General features: G+C 49.2%; 1 protein-coding gene across 1 annotated transcript; it reads right to left on the bottom strand.

Moving 5' to 3' along the window:
- Positions 1–245: 245 nt before the first annotated feature.
- PIRT (phosphoinositide interacting regulator of transient receptor potential channels) lies at positions 246–10,393 on the bottom strand. Its single transcript, XM_077892625.1, has 2 exons — positions 9,902–10,393; positions 246–1,500 (listed from the first exon to the last, which is right to left on the bottom strand). Exon 2 carries the CDS (start codon positions 1,362–1,364, stop codon positions 948–950), a length of 417 nt encoding a protein of 138 aa, XP_077748751.1. The 5' UTR covers positions 1,365–1,500; positions 9,902–10,393; the 3' UTR covers positions 246–947.
- Positions 10,394–21,558: the final 11,165 nt, after the last annotated feature.

Here is a 21,558-nt window from a genome sequence, read left to right as displayed (position 1 = left end):
TGGTTTTGGTTCTCAATGGAGGCGAAGGAGAGAACAATCCTACATAATGCCTCTGTAGGTCTCTGTCTTGCTGTGCTAGAATTGGGGGTAGAGGCGTGAGTTGAGGGAAAGAGGAAGTTAGGGCAACATGCACTTACTTGTTCATGGCTAATCGTCAAGTTCAGAGGGAAGAACCGTCAAGAAGAAGGTGTTAGAAGGTCAAACTGTGGCACCCCCAGTCTTCCCCTCCCACCCCACCCCCAATCCCAAAGGTCTCTGGCGTAAATACTGTCTTAACTGGGATGTAACTTCCTCAGCCGGCTGACTTGCAGAGCCTTTCCCAGGGGTATTGCCCTCCACTGTTCGCTCTTTGGGATGTTTCTTACTTGCGACTTGTCTTGTCCCTTGAAATGCAAGTCAGTATCTCATCTGCAAAGTCGGCTGGGGCTGGGGAACCCAGCGAGCCAGAAGCCGGCCTTCCCTGTCTTCTATGAGGGAACTCCATGGGTTGGTTTGAGTTCGAGAAAGATGCAAATGGGGAATGCAGCTTGGGCACTCTGACGTGCAAACGTGAGGTTCTCGTTTTGGGGCACAGCCTAGCCCAAGGAATTTCCCAGCATGCATAGCACTTGGCAGAGAGAGTTAGATGAGCGATAGCTGGATGCAGGTGCAGGGAATGAGCCACGAAAGGGGGTGGCTGTGGCCAGCATCACAGAAGGCGTAGCAATATTCGCAAGACTAAATGAGATGCAGCCAGCAGCATCCCCCAGCGACATGAGGAGCCCTGAGCTCTGTCCCACGGGGAGGAAGAGGAAAGCCTGTCCCAGGAAGAGGCTTTGCCTGGCTGTCTTGTGGCTAACCATCCCCCCATCAACCACCACCACCAAGAAGATGGGGATGTTGGATGCTATCAGAGCTCCTCCTGGTCAAGGCCACAGGATGATGGGGAGAACAGGGCGAGGCCACCATCAGCGATTCAGGAAGAAGGACTTGAGGGTCTGGAAGAAAACGGACTTCTGTCTCTGCTTCTGTTTCTTCTTGATGATGGGCACCCACACCAGCCCGCACACCAGCATCATGAGTCCCAGGGACAGGAAGGCAGGCCCTATCATCTTAAGGACCTTAAGGCTGTTGTCACCCAGCTTTAGGATATAGGCCAAGCAGGTGATGACCACACCAAAGAGGAGGATGGCGCCACCCACCGACATGATGACGATGGGTTTGCGGTAGATTTCCCAGTTACTCCGGGGCGAGGTGGTGGTCCAGACAGACTCACTTCTGGAGCTGATGCACAGGGAGCTGGCAGTCTGGCTGGGCAGCAGGTCCTTGGATTCTGGAGACTTCTCGTCGACCTCCAGGGCCTTGGGGAGAGCCTCCATCGTCATGGCTCCTCGAGACTGGGCACCCAGTACCCACAACAGCTAGAAGCAAGGGTGAAGCTGGGGGAGTCCTCACACACCCTTCCTGTTCCCAGCATCCATCTCCAGCCTGGCTCACAGGAGGGCGATACTGGGTTCTGTGCTAAAGCCAAACAGAAAGATGAGATCCACATAAATAAGAAACCACTCCCTGGCATTTTTTTTTCCTTGTGAGAGATAAATACTATAGGATTCTAATCAATTGCTTTTAGGATTTAAAACAGGGAACAGTGGGAAGCCTGGGTGGCTCAGTGGTTGAGCATGATCCCGGAGTCCTGGGATCGAGTCCCACATCAGGCTCCTCGCAGGGAGCTGAGCCTGCTTCTCCCTCTGCCTGTGTCTCTGTGTCTCTCACGAATAAATAAATTAAAAAAAACAACAACAGGGAACAGTGGTACCCCTTAAAAAAAAAAGCCAAAGCCGTGGTTTATCGAATGGCATCTTATTTTCGGACTCAACCACTTTCTCACTGTGTGACCTTCAGTGAGCGACTTAATGTTTCTGTGCCTCAGTCTTCCCATCAATAAAATAGAGATAACAATACTATTCATCTCATAGGATTCTCAAGGGGTTAATTGAGTTAAGACATGTAATGTGCTGGAATGATGAATCCATAGCATTTTGCAAATGCTTCATAAATGGTATCATTTGCCAATCACAGAGTGAGGAGCAGCCAGAGGTTTGATTTGAACCTGTTCTGCTCTTGCTTTTAAAACACCAGACTACATGTGGGCTAGAGAACATCTTTCTGTGCAGCCCGGGCTTGTATACATTTTTCTAAGACAGGAAGCTATGTTCCAGGTTCTGAGTGTGACCTTTTCACATCTGAATGCCCCCTTTCCCCATCCTTTTTGTGAATGACATCAAGTCAGATTCCTTCCTTCCCATTCTCAGGCCTATAAAGGTGTGAAGTCTAGCCAACCACCTGTTCCATTTTCTCATCCAGAGCCCTTGTGTGTACCCCGAGGTCACCAGAGCCCACTCCTCCCCCAGTCCCCACACAGGGGAGGCAGCTGGTCACCTGTGCAGAACACCTCCAGAGCTTCTGAGTGGCACCACTTACCTGCCAAATCCTCCTTCTCCCAAACCATGCTAGCTCAGATTCCTTTACCTTGGGGTTAAAACCTTTCATTACATAATCAAATATTGGGGTTTGAGGGCCAACACCTATATATTTGCAATAAGGCAATAAGATATGAAAGACCGAATTTAGAAACTTTGCTGGTATTGGGTCCTTTTTTGTGTGTGGGAGGAAGGGGAGGCTGAGAGAGCCCAGGTATGCATCCTGGAGGTCCTTGCCGAGTCACCGCCCTAATTCATCGCCCTTGACCTGTCTCCAGAGGGTCTGGGGCAGTGGTTCGTACCCTAGAGATGCTGCATCCCTTTTCATCCCTTTCAGTGAGTGAGTGACACTCTACAACAGAGAAACAGAAGCACGGTTGTAAGTTTTTTCATAGTTTTACCTTTACTCAATTTAAAGGACAATTCCATTCTGAGATATATTCTTCTTTCTTTTTCTTTTGGCAGTGGAATATTCCTCATTTTATGAAATGACCATGATGGAAAGAGGATTATTGGCTTTGTTAGTATCTGTACTCGGCAATATAGAAGTTGGTCATTTTATGTGGATATCTATGTATCTATCTATCATCTATCATCTTCTATCATCTATCTATCATCTATCCATCTATCTATCTATCTAAACTGTAATGGCCCATGAAATCTCAAAGAATGGGAAACTTTCATTTAGTTGACTTAAGAGGGCTGGGTCTTGGCCCAATGACAGGGCAAGAAGGGCTTAATTTTCTAGGCAGGAACCAAAGGAGAAGCAAGGGTGAGCTCTGTGACTTTTCTTCCTCCTCCCATCCCCTGCTGGCCAGGCAGTGGCTGTAGACAGAGGGGCAGGAGGTCAGGCATGAAATGAACCCCGCACTGGGCAAAATCACTCCTTCACAATTCCAGCAAGTCACCGAGCTTATTCTAGGTGTCTGTGTGATGATAGGGAGGTTCAGGTCCCTGACATCAGAGGGACCACCACTTGACACCACTTTACTAAAGCCGTGGGAACCTGGGCTGCTTACTTAACTCCCTGAGACTTACTAGCCCCACACCTAAACCAGGACAATGGAATATCTGCCCCATTGGGCTATGGGAATGGTCACACCCCACAAACACTGCTGCCCTGTGTGACATATGATGGGTGTTCCAGACCCGGCTGTTATAATTCACATAGAGAGAGGCAGAGACACAGGCAGAGGGAGAAGCAGGCTCCCCTGTGGGAAACCCAGTGAGGGACTTGATCCCACTACCCTGGGATCAGTCCCTGAGCCGAAGGCAGACGCTCAACTACTTAGCCACCCAGGTGCTTCTGGGCTAAGGGGCTTCTAAAACTATCTTAGATCAGTCCTCCAGTGACTCAGACTTGAATTCTGAGAATTCAAGTTTCCTGAAAAATCACCGACTCAGGGATGATAGGAGGTTCATCACACTTTATTAAAGTCCTAAAAGATTCTCTCTCTCTTTTTTTGATATCAGGGTTTCTCGACGGTAGCACATTTGGGGGTGGGCATGATTTTGTTATAGGGAGGCAATCCTATGCATTGTAGGGTATTTAGTTAATGGCCCTGACCTTTACCCACCAGATGCCAGTAGCACCACCACATCTGGTCATGATGATCAAAAATATCTCTGGCAATTGCCAGATGTCCCCTGTGTGTGGTGAGGGTGGGGAACTAATCTGGTGTGTAGACTGCCACCTCATACCAGCCTTTCCCTTTCTCCTAGCTTGCAAACTGCCTGAGGGCCAAGGCTGAGCTTACTCATCCGCCATGAGGAGGGGGCCCCCTAGCCTGGCCCTTAGCAGGTGCTCCAAGGACTTGGCCTCACTGCTGCAGCTCTCTGAGGACCCAGAGAGCAGATGGGGAGCCAGCCAGGTGAGGGCAACCACATGTTCAGGTTTGAATTAAGTTCTTTGGGGTTTGGTTTATATGTCTCAGAGGATCCCTCACTCCCTGCAGTGGGCTGACTTGTCCACCCAGAACCTCAGAATGTGACCTTATTTGGATTAAAGGTCTTTACAAATATAATTAAGGCAGGGGTCTCCAGACAAGGTCATCCCCAAATACCAGTCCAATGACTATGGGCTCCATACAGAGGTAAGCCATGGTGAAGACAGACCCAGGGGTCAAAGCAATGCCTCTGCAAGCTAAGGAAAGCCAAGGGCTGCCAGCAACGGCAAGAAACTAGGAAAGAGACATGGCCTAGGTTCTCCACCAGACCCTCCAGAAGGAACTAGCTCTAACAGCACCTTGATTTTGGACTCTGACCTCCCAAATAAACTTGTGAGAATAAACTTCCATTGTTTTAAGTGACTGCATTTGTGGTAATTTGTTACAACAGCCCTAAAAAATGAACACACCCGACTTTCTTTGAAGTCTTTGACACCTTAGAGGTGGACAAGTACTGAGGCCCCAGAGGCTGGGCTTATAGGGGAGAGACAGGAAGGAAGGCTGGAGGGCAAGGCCTCCTGGACTCACCACAGATTTGAATATGGGCTTGGCCCCCAGGGCAGCCATTTGAGAAGAGAGGATGAATTGCTCTCCACAGAAGCCACACTTTTGGAGGGTCAGGAGGCACACTTAGAGGGGGGAGAAGGTAGCCCACACCTGAGGTTGGGTAGGCCATGGGCTGGTTGCCAAGATGGCACACTGGTCTGGGGCCATTTGGCCATGAGAAGGAGCAGGAACGACCCTAAGCCTGAATGTGAGCCGACCTCCAAACATGACCAAGAGAAGCCAGGCACACTTCCATTTACATAAAATGAGATTCTATTTACATAAAATTCAAAATCTGTGCTATTTGCAGTGAGGATAGTGGTTACCTTTGGTGGGGGTGGTGGATGGGGAACGCACTGGAAACTTCTGGGAGTGCTCTAATGTTCTGATTCTTGAGCTGGCTACAGCTGGTTACATGGGTGTGTCCTATCCATGCTGTATGGTCGTGATAAGACTACTTTTCTGCGTGTAGGTTAAACAACAATAAAATGTTTAAACAAAGATAATTAAAAGGTATAACTAAATGCAACATGTTCTTTTTTTTTTTTTTTTTTTTTTTTTTTTTGATTCTGACTAGAACAGACCGATTGTACAAAAACATTCTGGGATCATTTTAAGGAAGGCTGAATTTGGATTGGGTGTCAGATGATGCTAAGAATTTAACATTTGTATTTGGTACAATAATGATATTACGGACACAGAAGAAAACGTCTTAAAGGTAATGGAGCTACATCTTGAAATAACATCCAGGAAAGAAGTGCCATGATGCTGTGATTCACATGAAAACATCAGATTCCAGGGCAGCCCAGGTGGCTCAGTGGTTTAGCGCCGGCTTCAGCCCAGGGCCTGATCCGGAAGACCCAGGCTCGAGTCCCGCGTCGGGCTCCCTGCACGGAGCCTGCTTCTCCCTCTGCCTGTGTCTCTGCCTCTCTCTCTCTCTCTGTTTCTCATGAATAAATAAAATCTTTTTAAAAAAATCAGATTCCAGATACATATGACAAAAAGCTCAATAGTATTAAATCCAGATGGTGGATCTCTTGGAAGTTCGTTATGATCACTAACTCTATTTTTATGAACGTCTGCAAGTGCTTATAATAATGGGAAACTGAATATACAGACAGACAATGGCTGGACCACATCTAAAGCCAGAACTCTGGGGCGCCTGGGTGGCTCAGGGATTGAGCATCTGCCTTCGGCTCAGGGCATGATCCTGGGGTCCTGGGATCCAGTCCTGCATCGGGCTCCCCGCAGGAAGCCTGCTTCTCCCTCTGCCTGTGTCTCCGCCTCTCTCTTTGTGTGTCTCACAGATAAACAAAATAAAATCTTAAAAAAAAAAAATAAATAAATAAATAAATAAAGCCAGAACTCCTAGGGGCGCCTGGCAAGCTCAGTGGAGCATGCAACTCTTGATCTCTGGGTTGTAGGTTTGAGCCTTATGTGGGGTCTGGAGATTACTTAAAAAAAAAAAAAAAAAAAATAGAACTCTGACCCCAAGTCTGCAGGAAGCAGCCCAGGAAGCCAACCTACTACCTGTGTAAGTCTTGACTTTTAGGAAGTCAGGCCAGCGTCTCCAGCAACCAGCCCTGCAAGCCAAAGAGTAACCGAGGACAAACTGCCTTTTGACAAATAACACCGAAGCAATCCAGTGGGGAAAGAGAAGTCCTTTCGACAGATGTCGAATAGGAAAAAAAAAAAAGAAAGAAACCTGACCCCACCTCACAGCTTCCAAAAAAAAAAAAAAAAGGATTCGAGACGGATCAGGGGCATCACCTAAACGTAAAAGCGAAAACCAGAAAGATTTTAGGAGGAAATGGTGGGGAATACCGTTGTGACCCAGAGGCAGGCAAACTTTCTCAGACCGGGCAAGGCCACGAAGCAAGTGCGGGAAGAAAAGCACTAAAGTAAGATTTCGTCATCATTGAAAACTGTTCGTTAAAAGCTACTAAGAAGAAATAAAGGTGCAAACTCTAGGTTGGGAGAAAAGTTTTTGTGAAATACATATTTGTCAAAGGATTTCAATCTGGGACATATGAAGAACTGCTACCTTGGAGTGATAAAAAACACAGCCAGTTTCTGGTTGGGCCATGGTGGGTGAGACCCTGGCCAGGGTCAAGCGTGCATTCATGTTCCTTCCACCCAACTGTTCTCGATGACACCTCGTGACCTTAGCGAGGCTGGTAGGGTGGGACTGCAGGAGGAGGGGATCCAAGGCAGCCCCCGTCCCTGGCCTCAAATGGCCTGACATCTCGCCCAGCAGTTGTTCTAGAAGGTTCCAGGTGCCCTGAGCTGCTTCTCCAAAGCTGAAGCTGCAAACGGTGTACTCAGACAGGGGGCCAGACTCTCCATACCGCGCTGACTGCCGTTTATCAGACACTTGCTGTGGGGTGGGACCCACGCGGGGCACTCTGTCTGCACCATGCCACAGGACCCCCCCCCTCCCCAGCGCCCGAGATGGACGGCGGACCATCACCCCACGTTGCAGGTGAGGATCAGAGAAGTTAAGTGGTTTGCCTGAGGTTACCTCAGTGCCGAGGAGCCAGCCAGGGTCAGAAAGGATGGGGGGTGGGATCCCTGGGTGGCGCAGTGGTTTGGCGCCTGCCTTTGGCCCAGGGCGCGATCCTGGAGACCCGGGATCCTGGTGCATGGAGCCTGCTTCTCCCTCTGCCTGTGTCTCTGCCTCTCTCTCTCTCTGTGTGTGACTATCATAAATAAATAAAAATTAAAAAAAAAAAAGGGTGGGGGGGTCTCGGAGACGGTGTGCCTCCAGGGCCCGAGTTTGGGTCGATCCTGCTCCCCCTCAGGGGACAGTTTTCATGTTCTTGTCAAACCAATGGGACAGTGAGCAGGGAGGACACTTGGAATGGGGCCCGGGCAGTGAACAGAACCGCAGCGGTGGCTGCCTTGGCCAACAGGTGAGGCCTTGCTCCGTGGGGTGGAGGTGCCAAGGATGGGGGCGGGGACTGGGGTCCCTAGTCTCTGTCACAGGCTTCCAGCTGCTCTGCTGGCCTCAGCTCAGGGACCCCTAGGTAGGGGGGCCTGTTACTGTCACTCCCATTTTACAGATAAGGACACAGAGGTCCAGGCTGTCTGGCTCCAGCACCGTGCTGTCGCAGGGATGGAGCTCACCTCTCCCTTCTCCTGTCTTCCCTGCCCTCCGTCCTGGCATCCTGCCACCCTCTTCCTGCACATCTTCATCTTGGCACCCGCTACCCTACCACCCTTTGCTGGCTGCGCCTTGCCTGAATGTGTCAAAGCTGGGCAGTATTAACAGAGTCTCTAGGTTTAGCCGATAGAATGACAGGTGCCCGGGTAAATCTGAACAAGTCCTTTCCTTTGCTCTCCTTTTTTCTTTCCTTCCCTTCCCTTCCCTTCCCTTCCCTTCCCTTCCCTTCCCTTCCCTTCCCTTCCCTTCCCTTCCCTTCCCTTCCCTTTCCTTTCCTTCTTCTCTTTCTTTCCATTTATTTTTCTTTTTCTTTCTTTCTTTCTTTCTTTCTTTCTTTCTTTCTTTCTTTCTTTCTTTCTTTCTTTCTCTCTTTCTTTCTTTCTTCTTGTACAATAATGCACCAAATACCACATGGGACGTACATCAAACATTTCTATGTTGTTTATGAGAGATTCAGTTTTAGCTGGGCATCCTTCTACGCTAAGAGGCAACTCTCACAAGAGACCCCACTGCATTTGGGCTCCGAGTTATCTGTCTCTTTTCAAACTTCTCCTCCCTGATAGGAGCTGGGCTATTCTGGGAATCGCAAGAACCAGAAGCAGAGCTCAGTGAGAGGGCATGCACCGGCTGCCTTGCTTGCTGGAGGCTGGGCCCAGAGAGCCCAGGTGGGAGGGAGAACCGGGGAGGGCCTGGCCGCAAAATACAACTGGCAGCAATAACACGATGGCTTATTTCTGAGAAAGGCTCATGCCGTGGACTTGTTTGCGACATTCCCTAGAGACATGGAAGCTCTCCCCCCCCCCCCCCCTCTCTCTATTGCCTGGAGTCCTCACCACCGCCCCACTCGGCTGTCAGTTCCAGGCACTGCCCTCTCTCCAGCAAGACATTCAGTTGGTGACCCCATTCCTCTGATAAGATGAGTGGGGCCCGGTGTCTGAGCTGATAAAGTAGAGGCCAGAGTGTTTCTGAATACGCCGCTCCTGTCACCATGGCTTGGCCACCCATCTGTCACCTGCTCACGGCGCTTCTAGGAAGGGAAGTCCCTCAAAGGTCACACTCAACCCAGACAGTGCCACTCGCCTCCCCCTTCCTGTCACCCAGCCAGCATCCAGGCCCTGCCCAGTAGCAAGGTGGAAAAAATAGCTCAGGTGACAATGTCTGCTTGTAGGAGGCTGGCTGGTCCCCGTGCACATGTTCATCCTACGTGGTTCTATCCCTGTTATGTGCCTGCCTGGTTTCCCCATTCTGAGATGAAGCGTGCCCCAGCCAGCTTGCTATACCATGTCTCCTGGGCACCTGCTCTGGGCTCCTGCCACACCTGTATGCAGCAGGAAGGGACCAGCGGCAGACGCTGAGGTCTTATCTGGGATTCCCGGGAGGACATTCTGGGTGTGAGGTCCCGCCCATGCACTCTGGGAACAGAAGGCCATGCCTGGTGCTTCACTGTCTGGATTTTTTGGTTCCTGCCCAGCCTTCCTAGCCCCTCCCAGCTGCCACGGGTGAAGACTAGGTGCTAGATACCCAGGGCTGAAGCAGCCGTCTGCACCCGGTTTTCCATCTGCCAGGCACATAGCACGGCAGCCCCCTCCTCCCCTGCCACCATTCTCCCTGGGCAGTTCCCTCCAGCCTGCTGGTGGCTGGTTCACCCTGTCCCAAGGCTCGGTTCGTCATATTTGTGTTCCAGTTCTAGTTCAGAGACTCAACACACTCCAAAGCAAAGTTAAAAATCAGCTCATTTCTCCAGGGAAATGGAAGGCCAGAGAGGATGGATCCCCCTCCTTACTTACTGTCCTCAATGTCCCATGGGAGAGGATGGTGAACCCGGTAGTCACACACGGCTCGATCAGGGGCAGGAAGCTTGCAACGAGTTTCTGTTCAAGTTCTGCATCCCAGCCGGAGAAAGCCTCCCTGGCCCCATCTAGGAGCTGGTGTGCAGCGGATCCCTGCCACTGAGCAGGCTCCAGTGGGGATGAGCTCACCAGGATATGGGCTAATGGGTTAACCCTTTGCAGGCTGCTGGCACAGGCACTCGTGATGTGGCTTTGTCTCAGCTCTGCTCAGCCACTATTGGACGGATCTTGTGAAAAATTAATGAAGCTTCTCTGCAGTCTGTCTTCAAGTTTTAGTGCAGATGTGCATTAGGTCGGTGTCTGGGCAGGGCTGCTTCTCTTGGCCTGGGCTCAGAAATCAGGAGAGCCGGACTTCTGGGTTGGTGATGTGAGCGATGGTGATGGTGGTGGTGATGGGGCTGCCACTGGGTGGATTTCTCAGAGGCTCTGCTGGCTCTGTCCAGGGCAGGTCGTGACAATGAGATCTGGGAGCTTGTGTTTGTTCTGGGTGTTGGAGAGGGCAGGTGGAGAGGTTATTTAATATCCACGTTTCCAAGAGGGCAGGGGTGCCTCTTGGAACCTCCCAGTGCCTGTGGGTGGGCACCACATGTGACAAAAGAGCAGGAGCACGTGGGGTCCTGCCCCAGCCCAGGCCCAGGCATCTCTGAACTGGGGGCAGACGTTCACCATGGCCTCTCCCACCCTCCCGGTTTATGCCCCTGTGGCTTTTCATGTGACCATGATGAGAACCGAATGATGGCAGCCACGAATGGAGGGCAAGTGTCTCTACCTCTGCAGTCGGACTGTGTTTGCAAAAGCTGCTTGTGAGGCATTGGGTTGTCCATCCCCAAGGTACTGAGCAGGACCCAGAAGCCAACAAAACTGCCTGAGATGTTGAAAGCCAGACTGGCCCTGCCCTTCCCCACACTAGCTAGAGGATGGGAGAAGCCATGACTTCTGCTGGCTGTGAGCCACCGGGTGGGGGACAGTCCTTGCCAATGGTCCCATCCACTGGATGGCTTCCTTCCCAGTTTCTCAGGGAGGCTCTCCCAGCAGTGGTCCAGAGACTCAGAAGACCAGGCAGGCGAGGGGATCGTTCATCTTTGCCAGCTTGATTTCTGCACCAGCTGCACAAGCAGGAAATTTCCAGACCTAGAGAAATGGCAAGAGGGGAGGCTCTGAAAGCCACACACTGTCCACTCTGGGGATGAGTGTCCCTGGGAACTCGATCAGAAGGCTTTCGAGGACATTCTGCACTGCTGTCACTGCCTCTGCCTCTATGCTCTCCAACCTGTGTACGATCCGTTTCTCAAGAAGAAACCCTGGGGTGAATTATGCTGCGATGCAAGTAATCAAATCACATGTTTCCCCTTAAGTCCAGACTCTGACGCTTCCTCTGGGGGCTGCAGGGTTTGGCAGGTGGCATCGGCATGGTCGTGGGGTGAGACCAGCCCTCACTGAGCCCTTTGTCCATGTCAGGCACCAGGCCACATACTTTGCATGTGTAATAATTCACTGATGGCCCCATGGATCCCTCTGACGTAGCTGTGTGAGGCAGGCTGCTATCCGGATACGTGGCTTTGGACAAATTACTTCTCCGAGCCCTGACTTCTCCACTTAGGGAGTGGATGCTATCATGACCACGTCAGGGAGTTTCTGTGGATTGAATAAGCAAATGCACATAGCAAGTGCTCAATGAATATAGCTGTGTCATTAATATACAGAATACACATATAAGCAATGTACAGATATTAGCATATATGCAGATGAGGGGAGATTTGGGTCCAGGAGAAAGTGTCCAGATTGAAGCTGGCTGTCTGCAGGCTCATCCCTAGTGGGACAGAAGAAGAGGTGTGAGAAGCCAGAGTGGTCCCTGGGCAGTTGACTCCAGCCATCCCGGGAGGGTTACTGTGGCAGTTGGGATGTCCAAGGGGGAGAAAGCAGCCCTGGCATTGCCTAGGGGGGTGACTCTTAGTTCTCCGATCCTCCCTCCAGAGCTCCGAGCCGCTCCAGCTCAGGTCCGCTCCCCCTTGACCAGCTAGCACCATGTTCCAAGGTTTGATTGATAAGGTGACTAATCACCCAGGTCTGCTCCAAACTGAGGGGCCCCCAGGACACAGCATGGGACTCCCAGTGCTAAGCCAGGCCAGTTTGAAGCCAAGTGAGATGAACTGGTTACCCTGATAAAGGTATTTGGAGCCTCTGTGCCTCTGCTCATGGGCTCTTCTCATCTGGAATGCTCTTTCTGTGCATCTTGACGGAGCCACTCCACCCAATCTGGCCTCACCCCCTCCTGACCTTCTCAAGTGCATGCTGGGTTCAGAGCTCCTCCTCTGGTCTTCTACAGTTGTTCTCTCTGCGCTCAGTGATTGTCCTGACAAACTCCTTGGAATGCATCTTTTTAAAAAAAGATTTTATTTATTTATTTGAAAGAGAGAGAGAGAGAGCACAAGCTGGGGAGAGAGAGGGGGGGATAAGCAGGCTTTCTACTGAGCAGGGAGCCTGATGTGGGGCTCAATCCCAGGACCCTGAGATCATGATCTGAGCTGAAGGCAGATGTTTCACTGACTGAGCCACCCAGGTGCTCCCCCTTGGAACACTTTTAAAAATAAAAACATATATATATATTGAAAGTTTAACATACACAAGTGGAAAAAAACAATGATCTAACAAGCCCTTGGGTATCCACAGTCCAGCCTCAGCAGTTATCAATGCTCGTTGTGTTTCATTTGACTCCCTCCTACATTTTTTTATTTTAGTATGATTAAAGTGAATCCAGACTCTTCTTCTTTAGTTGATCCCTGCAAGTAGAGATGTGTATCTCTAACAGATGAGGACTTCCTTCCTTCCTTCCTTTTTATTTATTTATTTATTTTTTACAAATAACAACCACCATCCTATCCTAATCATACAGGAAACTTATACATGACTTAATGTTAATACTCATTTCACAGTTATATGTCCCTGGGTGTCTCAAACCATCTTTTTACTGTCAGGTGTCCATAAGCAAGATCCTGCCCCGCACCAGCCCAGCCCTTACTCACCGGAGCTCCATCTCCAGAGCTTCACTGTGCCTATGGCAGCCACTCCCTGCTCTGCTTACACCACTTGGTTCCTGAAGATGCCAGGCTGTCTGACTTAGCCAACTCCCACATTCTGGACTCAGCTGGCGGTCTCCTAGTGGTGCCATTTAACATCTTCCTCTGTTCTGCAAAGGCTGCATCTCGACTTCACTGTGGTCTGGGATCCTAGGGCCCTGCCTTGGCTCAGAAGAGGCATCTGGTCGGTGCGGAAATAAGTGGCCAAGGGAACATTCACAAGGTACCTTACAATTTTCAGAGGCCTTTTGCCTCCATGGTTCTCATGGTAGTTCCAAGATATGGGCAAAGCACATTTTTTTTTTTTTTAAGATTCATTTATTTATTTGAGAGAGAAAGAGAGATCTGGGAAGGGGCAGAGGGAGAGAATGTTCAAGCAGACTCCCACTGAGTGGGGAACCTGACTCGGGGCTCGATCTCACGAGCCATGAAATCAGGACCTGAACTGAATCCAAAGTTGTATGCTTAACCGACTGAGCCACCCAGGGTCCCCTTAGGTCCGCGTTCTCAGTATCTCAGTCGTACTGCTGGGATGGGTCACTGAGACTCCAGGTGCCAAGATCATTTCCATCCTCCCCTCCCTGCCTCTCACATTAAGTCATGGGGATTCACAAATAGGGACACTCAGGTGGACTGCAGGTCTCTGAGTCTTCATCAGAGGAGGCCTCCCTGAGCAGGCATTATCAGGGGCCTGGGCAGCTCCTGCCAATGCCCCTTCAGAAGGGGAGCTAGGTCTGAACATGAGGAGGGATCCTGGGGCTGGTGCCAGTAAGAGAGGCGAGCAGATAGGGATCTCACCCTAGGCTGCAGGGCTACAAGTCTAGTGAAGGGATATCTGTGTTGATACCGCGTCTTTCAAACTGTTTGCCCCAGTGTCTTTTTACTGGATTTTAATAACCATTATGACAGCTTCCTATGTTGAGAAAACCCAACAACCAAAAAAAAAAAAAAAAAAAAAAAAGAAAAGAAAAGAAAAACAAAATCCAAACACCACCACATTTGGAGAATATGCTCAGAGGGAACACCTGCTTACACCTGGTGATGTTCCTGACCCAGACCTTGCCCAAGGGAAGGCACAGACATCGGCTGAGGCTCCCATGCTCCACAGGACCCATGGTTCCTTCTAGGGCAGTCCAGAGGCCTTTGCGTTTTCCAGGGTTGGGGAAAATCATGCAAAGCAACTACTCAAATCTGGCAGCCCCAGAAGAGCCACCTCCTTCCACCTGGCCAATCTTGACCTCCTGTCCTGTCTCATCAGGGGCACCAGGGCCAAGAAGACGGAACTTGAGGATCCTATAAGTCTCTCCTTCTCTGCGCCCCCTTGTGGGCCCCTTGAGAAACTCAGTTAAGTAAAAGCATCTCCCCACTGGTCCCTCTGGCTTGGTCTAGTGTCTACATGGAGCCTAGGGCTGCGACTAATGCCTTCCCTTCCAGCCACCCTCATCTTGGCTTTTCTTTCTTCTTGTCTCTTCTCACACTCTTTTTCCTTGTCTCTACCTTTCTATCTTTCTCCTGTCTGTGACAGTTCTTAACATGTCCTCATGTCCTGGGGAGGTGGGGGGGGGCACCCAAGGAGATACTACTGCCCTTTTCTTTGTCGTACATATTAATGCAGCAGGTGGGCTAGGTCCTGTGTTGGGGAACTGGGAGTGCCCCCCACAATGGGAATTTATAATGTAGGGTGGGGGCTGGAGGGTGGGGACCTGAGGGGTGAAGGGACTGTAAACTGAAGAGTTTACAGGAACCAGTGGGAGTGGAGTCAGGGAGGAAGGAACATCTTCAGGAGGTTGGGTCAGGAGCATCGGAAACCACCAGGACCTGCTGTCCTCCTTTGGAGGTTGAGTCCCGGGAAGGGGAGCCACACCGGGGCTGGGGGACCAGAGGTCACCAGCCTGGGACCAGACCTGGAGTGTGGGGCGCGGTCAGAGGCCAGAAGCCACCTGCTCCTTGGGTGCGGTTGCCATCTAGTGGCGCATGTGAGGTAGTGTTGTTGTCTGAAGTTGACTTCCATTACTCCTTGGCCCGCCTTGGGCCAGCAGCAATCCTGTCTGTGGTGTGTAATTAACCCAGGACCCAAGCTGGAGAAGTCGACTTCATGTTTGCTGATAGAGGCGATCTCACAAAAATAGCCACCATCGTTGCAAAATGTCAAAGGGTTCAGGCTTGCTAGTTTTTGAATAATTTAAAAGATTCATGTATTCATCACTTCATCAAATATTTATTGTATGTCTGTTATACGCCAGGCACATTTCAGGCTAGGCACTGTAAATAAAGAGAGGACCTTGATGAACTGTACAATTGATGTGGCAAAAGAAAGACAACTAAACCAACAAGTCCAATCCAGAAGGAGAAAGAAACTCTTCGATGCAGCAAAGTCTGTGCTGCGCTTTGAGAATGCAAAGGGAGATCATCTTAAAACAGATTGGCCTAGAGTGGTAACTGAGATGGGGGCGGGGGGAGAGGCTTCTTGAAGGAGGTGATGGCTAAGATGAGTCTTGAAGGACATAGAGGAATCAGAAAAAAGAATGTTGGGGGAGATGTAGGTTTTGGTGGAGGAGGTGGAGGGGGTGAAAGTGGATGTGGTGATAGTGGTGGAGCTGGAGGTGAAGGTGTGGTGGAGGTGGTGATAGCGGTAGAGGTGGAGGTGGTGGTGGAGGTGAAGGTGTGGTAGAGGTGGTGATAGCAGTAGAGGTGGAGGTGATGGTGGAGGTGGAGATGTGATGGAAGTGGTGATGGTGGAGGTGCGGTGGAAGTGGTGGTGGAGATGGAGGTGGTGGTGGTGGTGGTGGTGGAGGTGAAGGTGTGGTGGAGGTGGTGATAGCGGTAGAGGTGGAGGTGGTGGTGGAGGTAAAGGTGTGGTAGAGGTGGTGATAGCAGTAGAGGTGGAGGTGAAGGTGTGGTAGAGGTGGTGATAGCAGTAGAGGTGGAGGTGATGGTGGAGGTGGAGATGTGATGGAAGTGGTGGTGGTGGAGATGTAGATGGAGGTGGTGGTGGAGAATGTGGTGGAGGTGGATATGTGATGGAAGTGGTAGTGGTGGAAATGGAGATGAAGGTGGTGGTGGAGGTGGAGGTGAGGGTGGAGGTGTGATGGTGGAGCTGGTGCAGATGCAGGAAGAGGAAGTGGAGATGGTGATAGAGGTGGACGTGGTTGAGGTAGAGGTGGTAGTGGAGGTGAAGGTGGAGGTGCACAGATGTAGGTGGAGAAGGTAGTAGTGGTGGTGAAAGTGGAGAGGATCTTGGTTCAAGAGGCAAAGTTGGTTGATGTTGGCATTGATCAGGAGACAGAGGGAACAGACCATGGGAAGCATAAACTTTCCAGTTCCTTTTTTTTTAAGAATTCCCAAGCATTCGGTTGCGGATCCAAGGAATCCAATGGAAATTTTGCAGTGTTATTGAACCACGTACTCGATTTATAATAATGGTATGATGGAACTTCGGAACTGGAAGGATCCCAAATTATATCTCAATACATTTAAGTAATTCTTCTGTTAATATTTACACTGTGTTCCCAGTTTCTCTTGCTAGGATAACAGTACCTTCCTGTGCCTTGGGTGATTGGGATAGGTCCTTCCTTCCTTCCTTCCTTCCTTCCTTCCTTCCTTCCTTCCTTCCTTCCTTCCTTCCTTCCAGATTCAACAAACCACTGTGACTAGCTGCTATGTGCCAGGGTGGGCATATTTGTGATTCAAAGGTACGTGAGATCCCGGCCCTGCCCTCCAGGGCCTGGCAGTCCAGTGGGGGCAACAGACAGGTAACTAGGTGTAGACAACTGTTAAGAGACAGCCTGTCCCCAGGCAGCAGGAGGATCTAGTCCTTTGCCCTCCTCTTTCAGGAGGCACCTTGCTCTAGGGTACTGGGGAGAAAGGGGCTCTTGAGTTGGCTGGTCCTCTGTGTACCTTCCCCCTTGGCTGCTGTCTGGCTCTGCCTATCTTTGTCAGGTCCATCTCAGGCCTCCACCTCCAGAGCTCCCGCCACTACAGGGCGCATGTGTGTTGCAGACACTTAACCCTAAATTTGAGAGAGAGCGCAGGATTTCCAGGCAGGGAACCACTTAATTATTATTATTATTATTTCTCATTTAGAACAGTTGCACTGAACACAGCTGAGCTGACACATAGACGGTTAAACCCTCCCCAGGGAAATCTACGGATTATATGATACAATTGTGGTTTTTTTTGCTGAACAATGGGTTTCTGACTTTTACCTCATGTAAAGATTTGTGTAACCACTACCATAATCAGGATAAAGAATCCAAGGTGTTCCCTCAAACTATCCCTTTAGCCCTTCTCTTTCCCCTGGTAATCCTTGATGTGTTTTTTTGTTTTTTGTTTTTTGTTTTTTTTTTTGTCTTGAGAGCTTTGTCTGTCCGACAATGGCACATAAATGGAATCGTACACCTTGTAAATGTCTGAGACAAGCTTCTTTCATTCTGTATCATGACTTCAGGATTCATCCAAGTTATTGCGTGTACCAGCTTGTGCCTGTTAGGACCAAGGAGTATTGCTTTGAAGAGATGCACCCATTTGCTCACCTATTCACCTGCTGAAGGGCAACTGAGTTGTTCCCGCATGTCTGACACTTTCTAGCAGAGCTGTTAGAAACATTTGTTTCTAGGTTTCTTTGGTTCACTTAAGTTTTCCTTGCTCTAGGAGTGGGCCTTTGGGGTCATATGGTAAGGGTATAATTAACTTTATAAATGCCAACGGGTGTTCTGGGGTAGTCACACCATTTGGGTTCCATATAGCAATGTATGGTGGAGTTCCCATTGCTCTGCATGCTCATCAGCCCTGTATTATTAGGGATTCTTTTTTTTTTTTTTTCCTTTTCGTTTAGCCATTGGAACAGGTGTGTAGTGTTATCTTATCTCTATTCCACGTCCCCTCGTGACTAATGATGTTGAGTATCTTTCTGTGTGCTTATTTGTTACCCTTATTCCCTTGCTGGGGAAGTGTCCGCTGATGCCTTTTGCCCAGTTTTAAAGATGTTATTTATTTGAGAGAGAGAGAGAGAGAGAGAGAGAGAGAGAGAAGGAGAGAACGAGCCATGGGAGGAGTGGAGGGAGAAGGAGAAGCAGACTCCCTGCTAAGTAAGAAGCCCAGTGCAGGGCTCGATCCTGGGACTACAGGATCATGACCTGAACCAAAGGCAGATGCTGGTGCCCTGCCTTTTGCCCATTTTTAAATTGAATAATTTGGCCTCTCATTGTTGAGTTTTAAGATTTCTTTATACATTCTGGATAGAAGTCTTTTGTGTTTGCAAATGTTTTCTTCCAGTGTATAGTTAATCTTCTTCTCTCAAGGAAATCTTTGTTCTTAGGTGATGGATAATGGCCCCTCATGCTTTCCCTTGACCCACCGGCCAATCTGCACTTTCCTTGGCACAGCAGAGAGGGCTGTCTTTGTCCTGCACCTAATCCACTTGTGTGGGCTTGGATTTCAGTCCACTCATGGAAACCAGAACTATCAGCATCCTTTGATTTCTTTTCAAATGACAATCTGGCTTCTCTCTTGAGCCACTATTGTGCTTGAGTGACAGAAACTTAGTATTGGTCAATTCAGTTTTCCATTTCACATTTTTGGGGGGTTGTTCTGAATTTTGGGGGGTGCCAGAGCCTGAAGAAGGGGCATCTGATCTTCAGGTTATCCACAGATGCTGCTCCTAAGCAGATCACTGCTAAGCCTTCCCTGGTTTTACCTTCATGGCCTTGTTGGATTTGATGACCTTACCTTTACTTCTATTTCAATCTTGGGTTCTCTGAAATCCTCTTGCTTCCACATTGGTTGGGGACAAGGGCAAAAAAATTGCTCAGCAGGCATCCAAGGTGATGGTTCTCTGGATAAATGAATGGTCATCTCTCAAGCATCTTGTCACCTTCCTGTTTTTTTTCTGGAGTTCCATGTGGAGCTTGGATTTTAGTTTCCCCTGCTATATTCCTCCTGAATATAGCTGAGGTCTTCACCAGTATGGGTCTCAGGCTGGACAGTGGGTGCAGGTCTCTGTCTTTGGAAATCATATCTTCATATGTTTTCTTCCCTTATCCCCTGTTATGGACTGAATCACATCTCCCAACCCCTGAGACCCCAAGTTCATATGTTGAAGCCCTAATCTCCAATGTGATTGCTGAGCCTTTAAAGGGGTAAGTAGGGTTAAATGGTGTCATAAGGGTGGGGCCCCAACCCAATAGGACTGGTGTCCTTATAAGAAGAGGAAGAGACACCAGAACCATATTTGCACAGAGTTAAGACCATGTGAGGACATGAAGAGAAGGCAGCCATCTACAAGTCAGGAGAGAGGCTTCTAGAAGAAACCATTCCTGCCAACACCTTGATCTTGGACTTCCATCTTTCAGAATTGTGGAAAAGTAAATATCTGTTGTTTAAGCACCCCCTCCCCCGCCGTCATGGTACTGATTGAGCAGACTAATGCACCTTCTTCTTCTCTTCCTTCCTCTCAACTCAGAATACTTTTCCATTGTTGAGTGTGGCATGGTGGGGTGATGCACATGGTGCTGGGTGGTGGAGAAGACTTTCTCTTCTCAAGGCTTTTTTCTTGACTGTGTCACTCATGTGGCATGCTTTTTTATTCTTGTCTGTGGACCAGTCCAACCTGGCTTTTTGGTAGGCAGGGCCCAAGAACACCAGCCAAGATGGCTTCTAGCCAAAAACAACAGTGAACTCACCACATGGAATTGGCCACATCAGTAGAGTGACTCTTGATCCTTGTTACTCTGAGATAAACACAGCAGTATATTTGCAAAGGGAACAGTATTAAGCTCTTTTGGAAAAGCTGTGGGCTGGGATGTTAGCCATGGAAAGAGATTAGACCTTGGTGAGTCTCCAAAGTGCCATGGGTGTGAGGGCCAGTCAGGGACCACAGAAGAAGCTTGGCCAAGGAAGAAATGACACTCAACATCCAGCAGAGCCCAGAGACTTGCAGAGGAGTGGAGTGGGTGGCAGATCTTACTGGCCTCAAGCCAACTTACCTGTGGACTTCTTGCAGGAGATTATCCATATCCTTATTGTTTAATCCACTCAAAAGGGCATTTCTGTAATTTTCAGTGAAAGAAATGTGCTCAGCCTGTCCTGGAGCCCTGCCGTGTAGTATAGTGGCAGGGGCAGGCTTCAGTGAGCCACCAAACAACAACACTACTAAAATATTCTATTAACTCATTCCCTCAGGACGATGATTTTCTTTCTAAATACCATGTGGAGGTCTCTCTTTACTGATTCTCTCCCAAACAAGGATCTGCCCCACGATTTCTTATGGATTTCTCCACCAGAAACAAACAGGGCTGGTAAATTGTACAAGCAGGTTCTATCCCTAAAAATTAATAAAGCACCTTCATTAGACCCCTGCTGTATCTCTGAGTATGTACTGGGATGGGGAAGGGGAAAATGCATAATTGTAATGAATAAGAGCATTTCCCTTCCATCGAGTGGCATATAAGAAAGGCTTCCTGAAGATGTGGTTGTTAAATTATCTTAGTTAGAAAGCAATTTTCCTTTGAAGTCCAATCTAGGAATGTGTAGTTCCTCCAGTGTAACACTTTATTGCACTAATTTCCACGTGTGTTCCTTCTCCCCTAGTCAGTTTAGCCTCTCAAGGAGGTGGTGGTGATTCTGCACCCACTTCCCCATCTGTAGCACATGAATTCATTCAAAGGATGTTTCCTCACAACCTGTTCTACTCCAGGCTCCAAGATGTTTCTGCTGCATGGTAGACCAGAAAGACATGTAGCCCCTGCTAAGCATTCAGAAGAGTGGTAACCACTGAACAGATTATTATGGCAGTTATTACTTCATTGTAATAAAGACTAGGAAGGAGAAGTACAGGAGCCATGAGCTTATGCCACAGAGGAGCCTGACCTAGTTTAGAGGATCAAGGAATTTCCCTTGAAGGTCGAACATTGTAATAGAGATCGGCAGGCTGAGGGGACAACATATGTCAAGATCCAGAGCCTGGAGGAGCCTGACTCATTTGAGTGCTGGTTAGCAGGAGAGCAGAGAACTAGGGGAGAGTGATTCATGATGAGGCTGGAATTGCAAGCAGGGTTAGACCTTTGTGGACCTTGCAGGCTGTGATAAAGCCATAACAGAATCTTAATAAATGCTAGCTTCCATGTATGAATGAAGGAAATGTCAGAAGGATGGCCTTCCTTAGGTAACCTCGTGTGGATTTCAGCATAAAAAGACAGTGGTGGCAATGCTCTAGTGACGGGATGGTGAGAAGTATTCCTAGGTAAGCCTGGGAAAAAGGTAAGTTCAGGCAAGGGGTAGATTATAGGATTCTCGACAGGTCAGGGTCACCTTGGGGTGGAGATAGACTGAGTCTACTTCAGTGTTTGGTGTCTTTGGGAGCGATAATGACATAATTGTGAACCCCTAAACCTCCAGTTCCCCTCTTTCCTTTCCCAAGATATTGATCTCAAAGTCCAACCCAGTGGAAACCCTCAAACAGAGCTGATGAGAGAAGACTCCAAGTCCCGTGAGGTCAAGAACTGCTCCACAATATTTTTG

Source organism: Canis aureus, chromosome 3 (assembly GCF_053574225.1).
Source record: "Canis aureus isolate CA01 chromosome 3, VMU_Caureus_v.1.0, whole genome shotgun sequence".
Classification (NCBI taxonomy): Eukaryota; Metazoa; Chordata; class Mammalia; order Carnivora; family Canidae; genus Canis; species Canis aureus.
The sequence above is the reverse complement of the archived record's forward strand: the minus strand, read 5'-3'. Positions and strand labels throughout refer to the sequence as shown.

Coding starts and splice junctions, on each gene's coding strand:
- PIRT (XM_077892625.1), bottom strand. CDS start 1,364: ATGACGATGGAGGCTCTCCCCAAGGCCCTGGAGGTCGACGAGAAGTCT.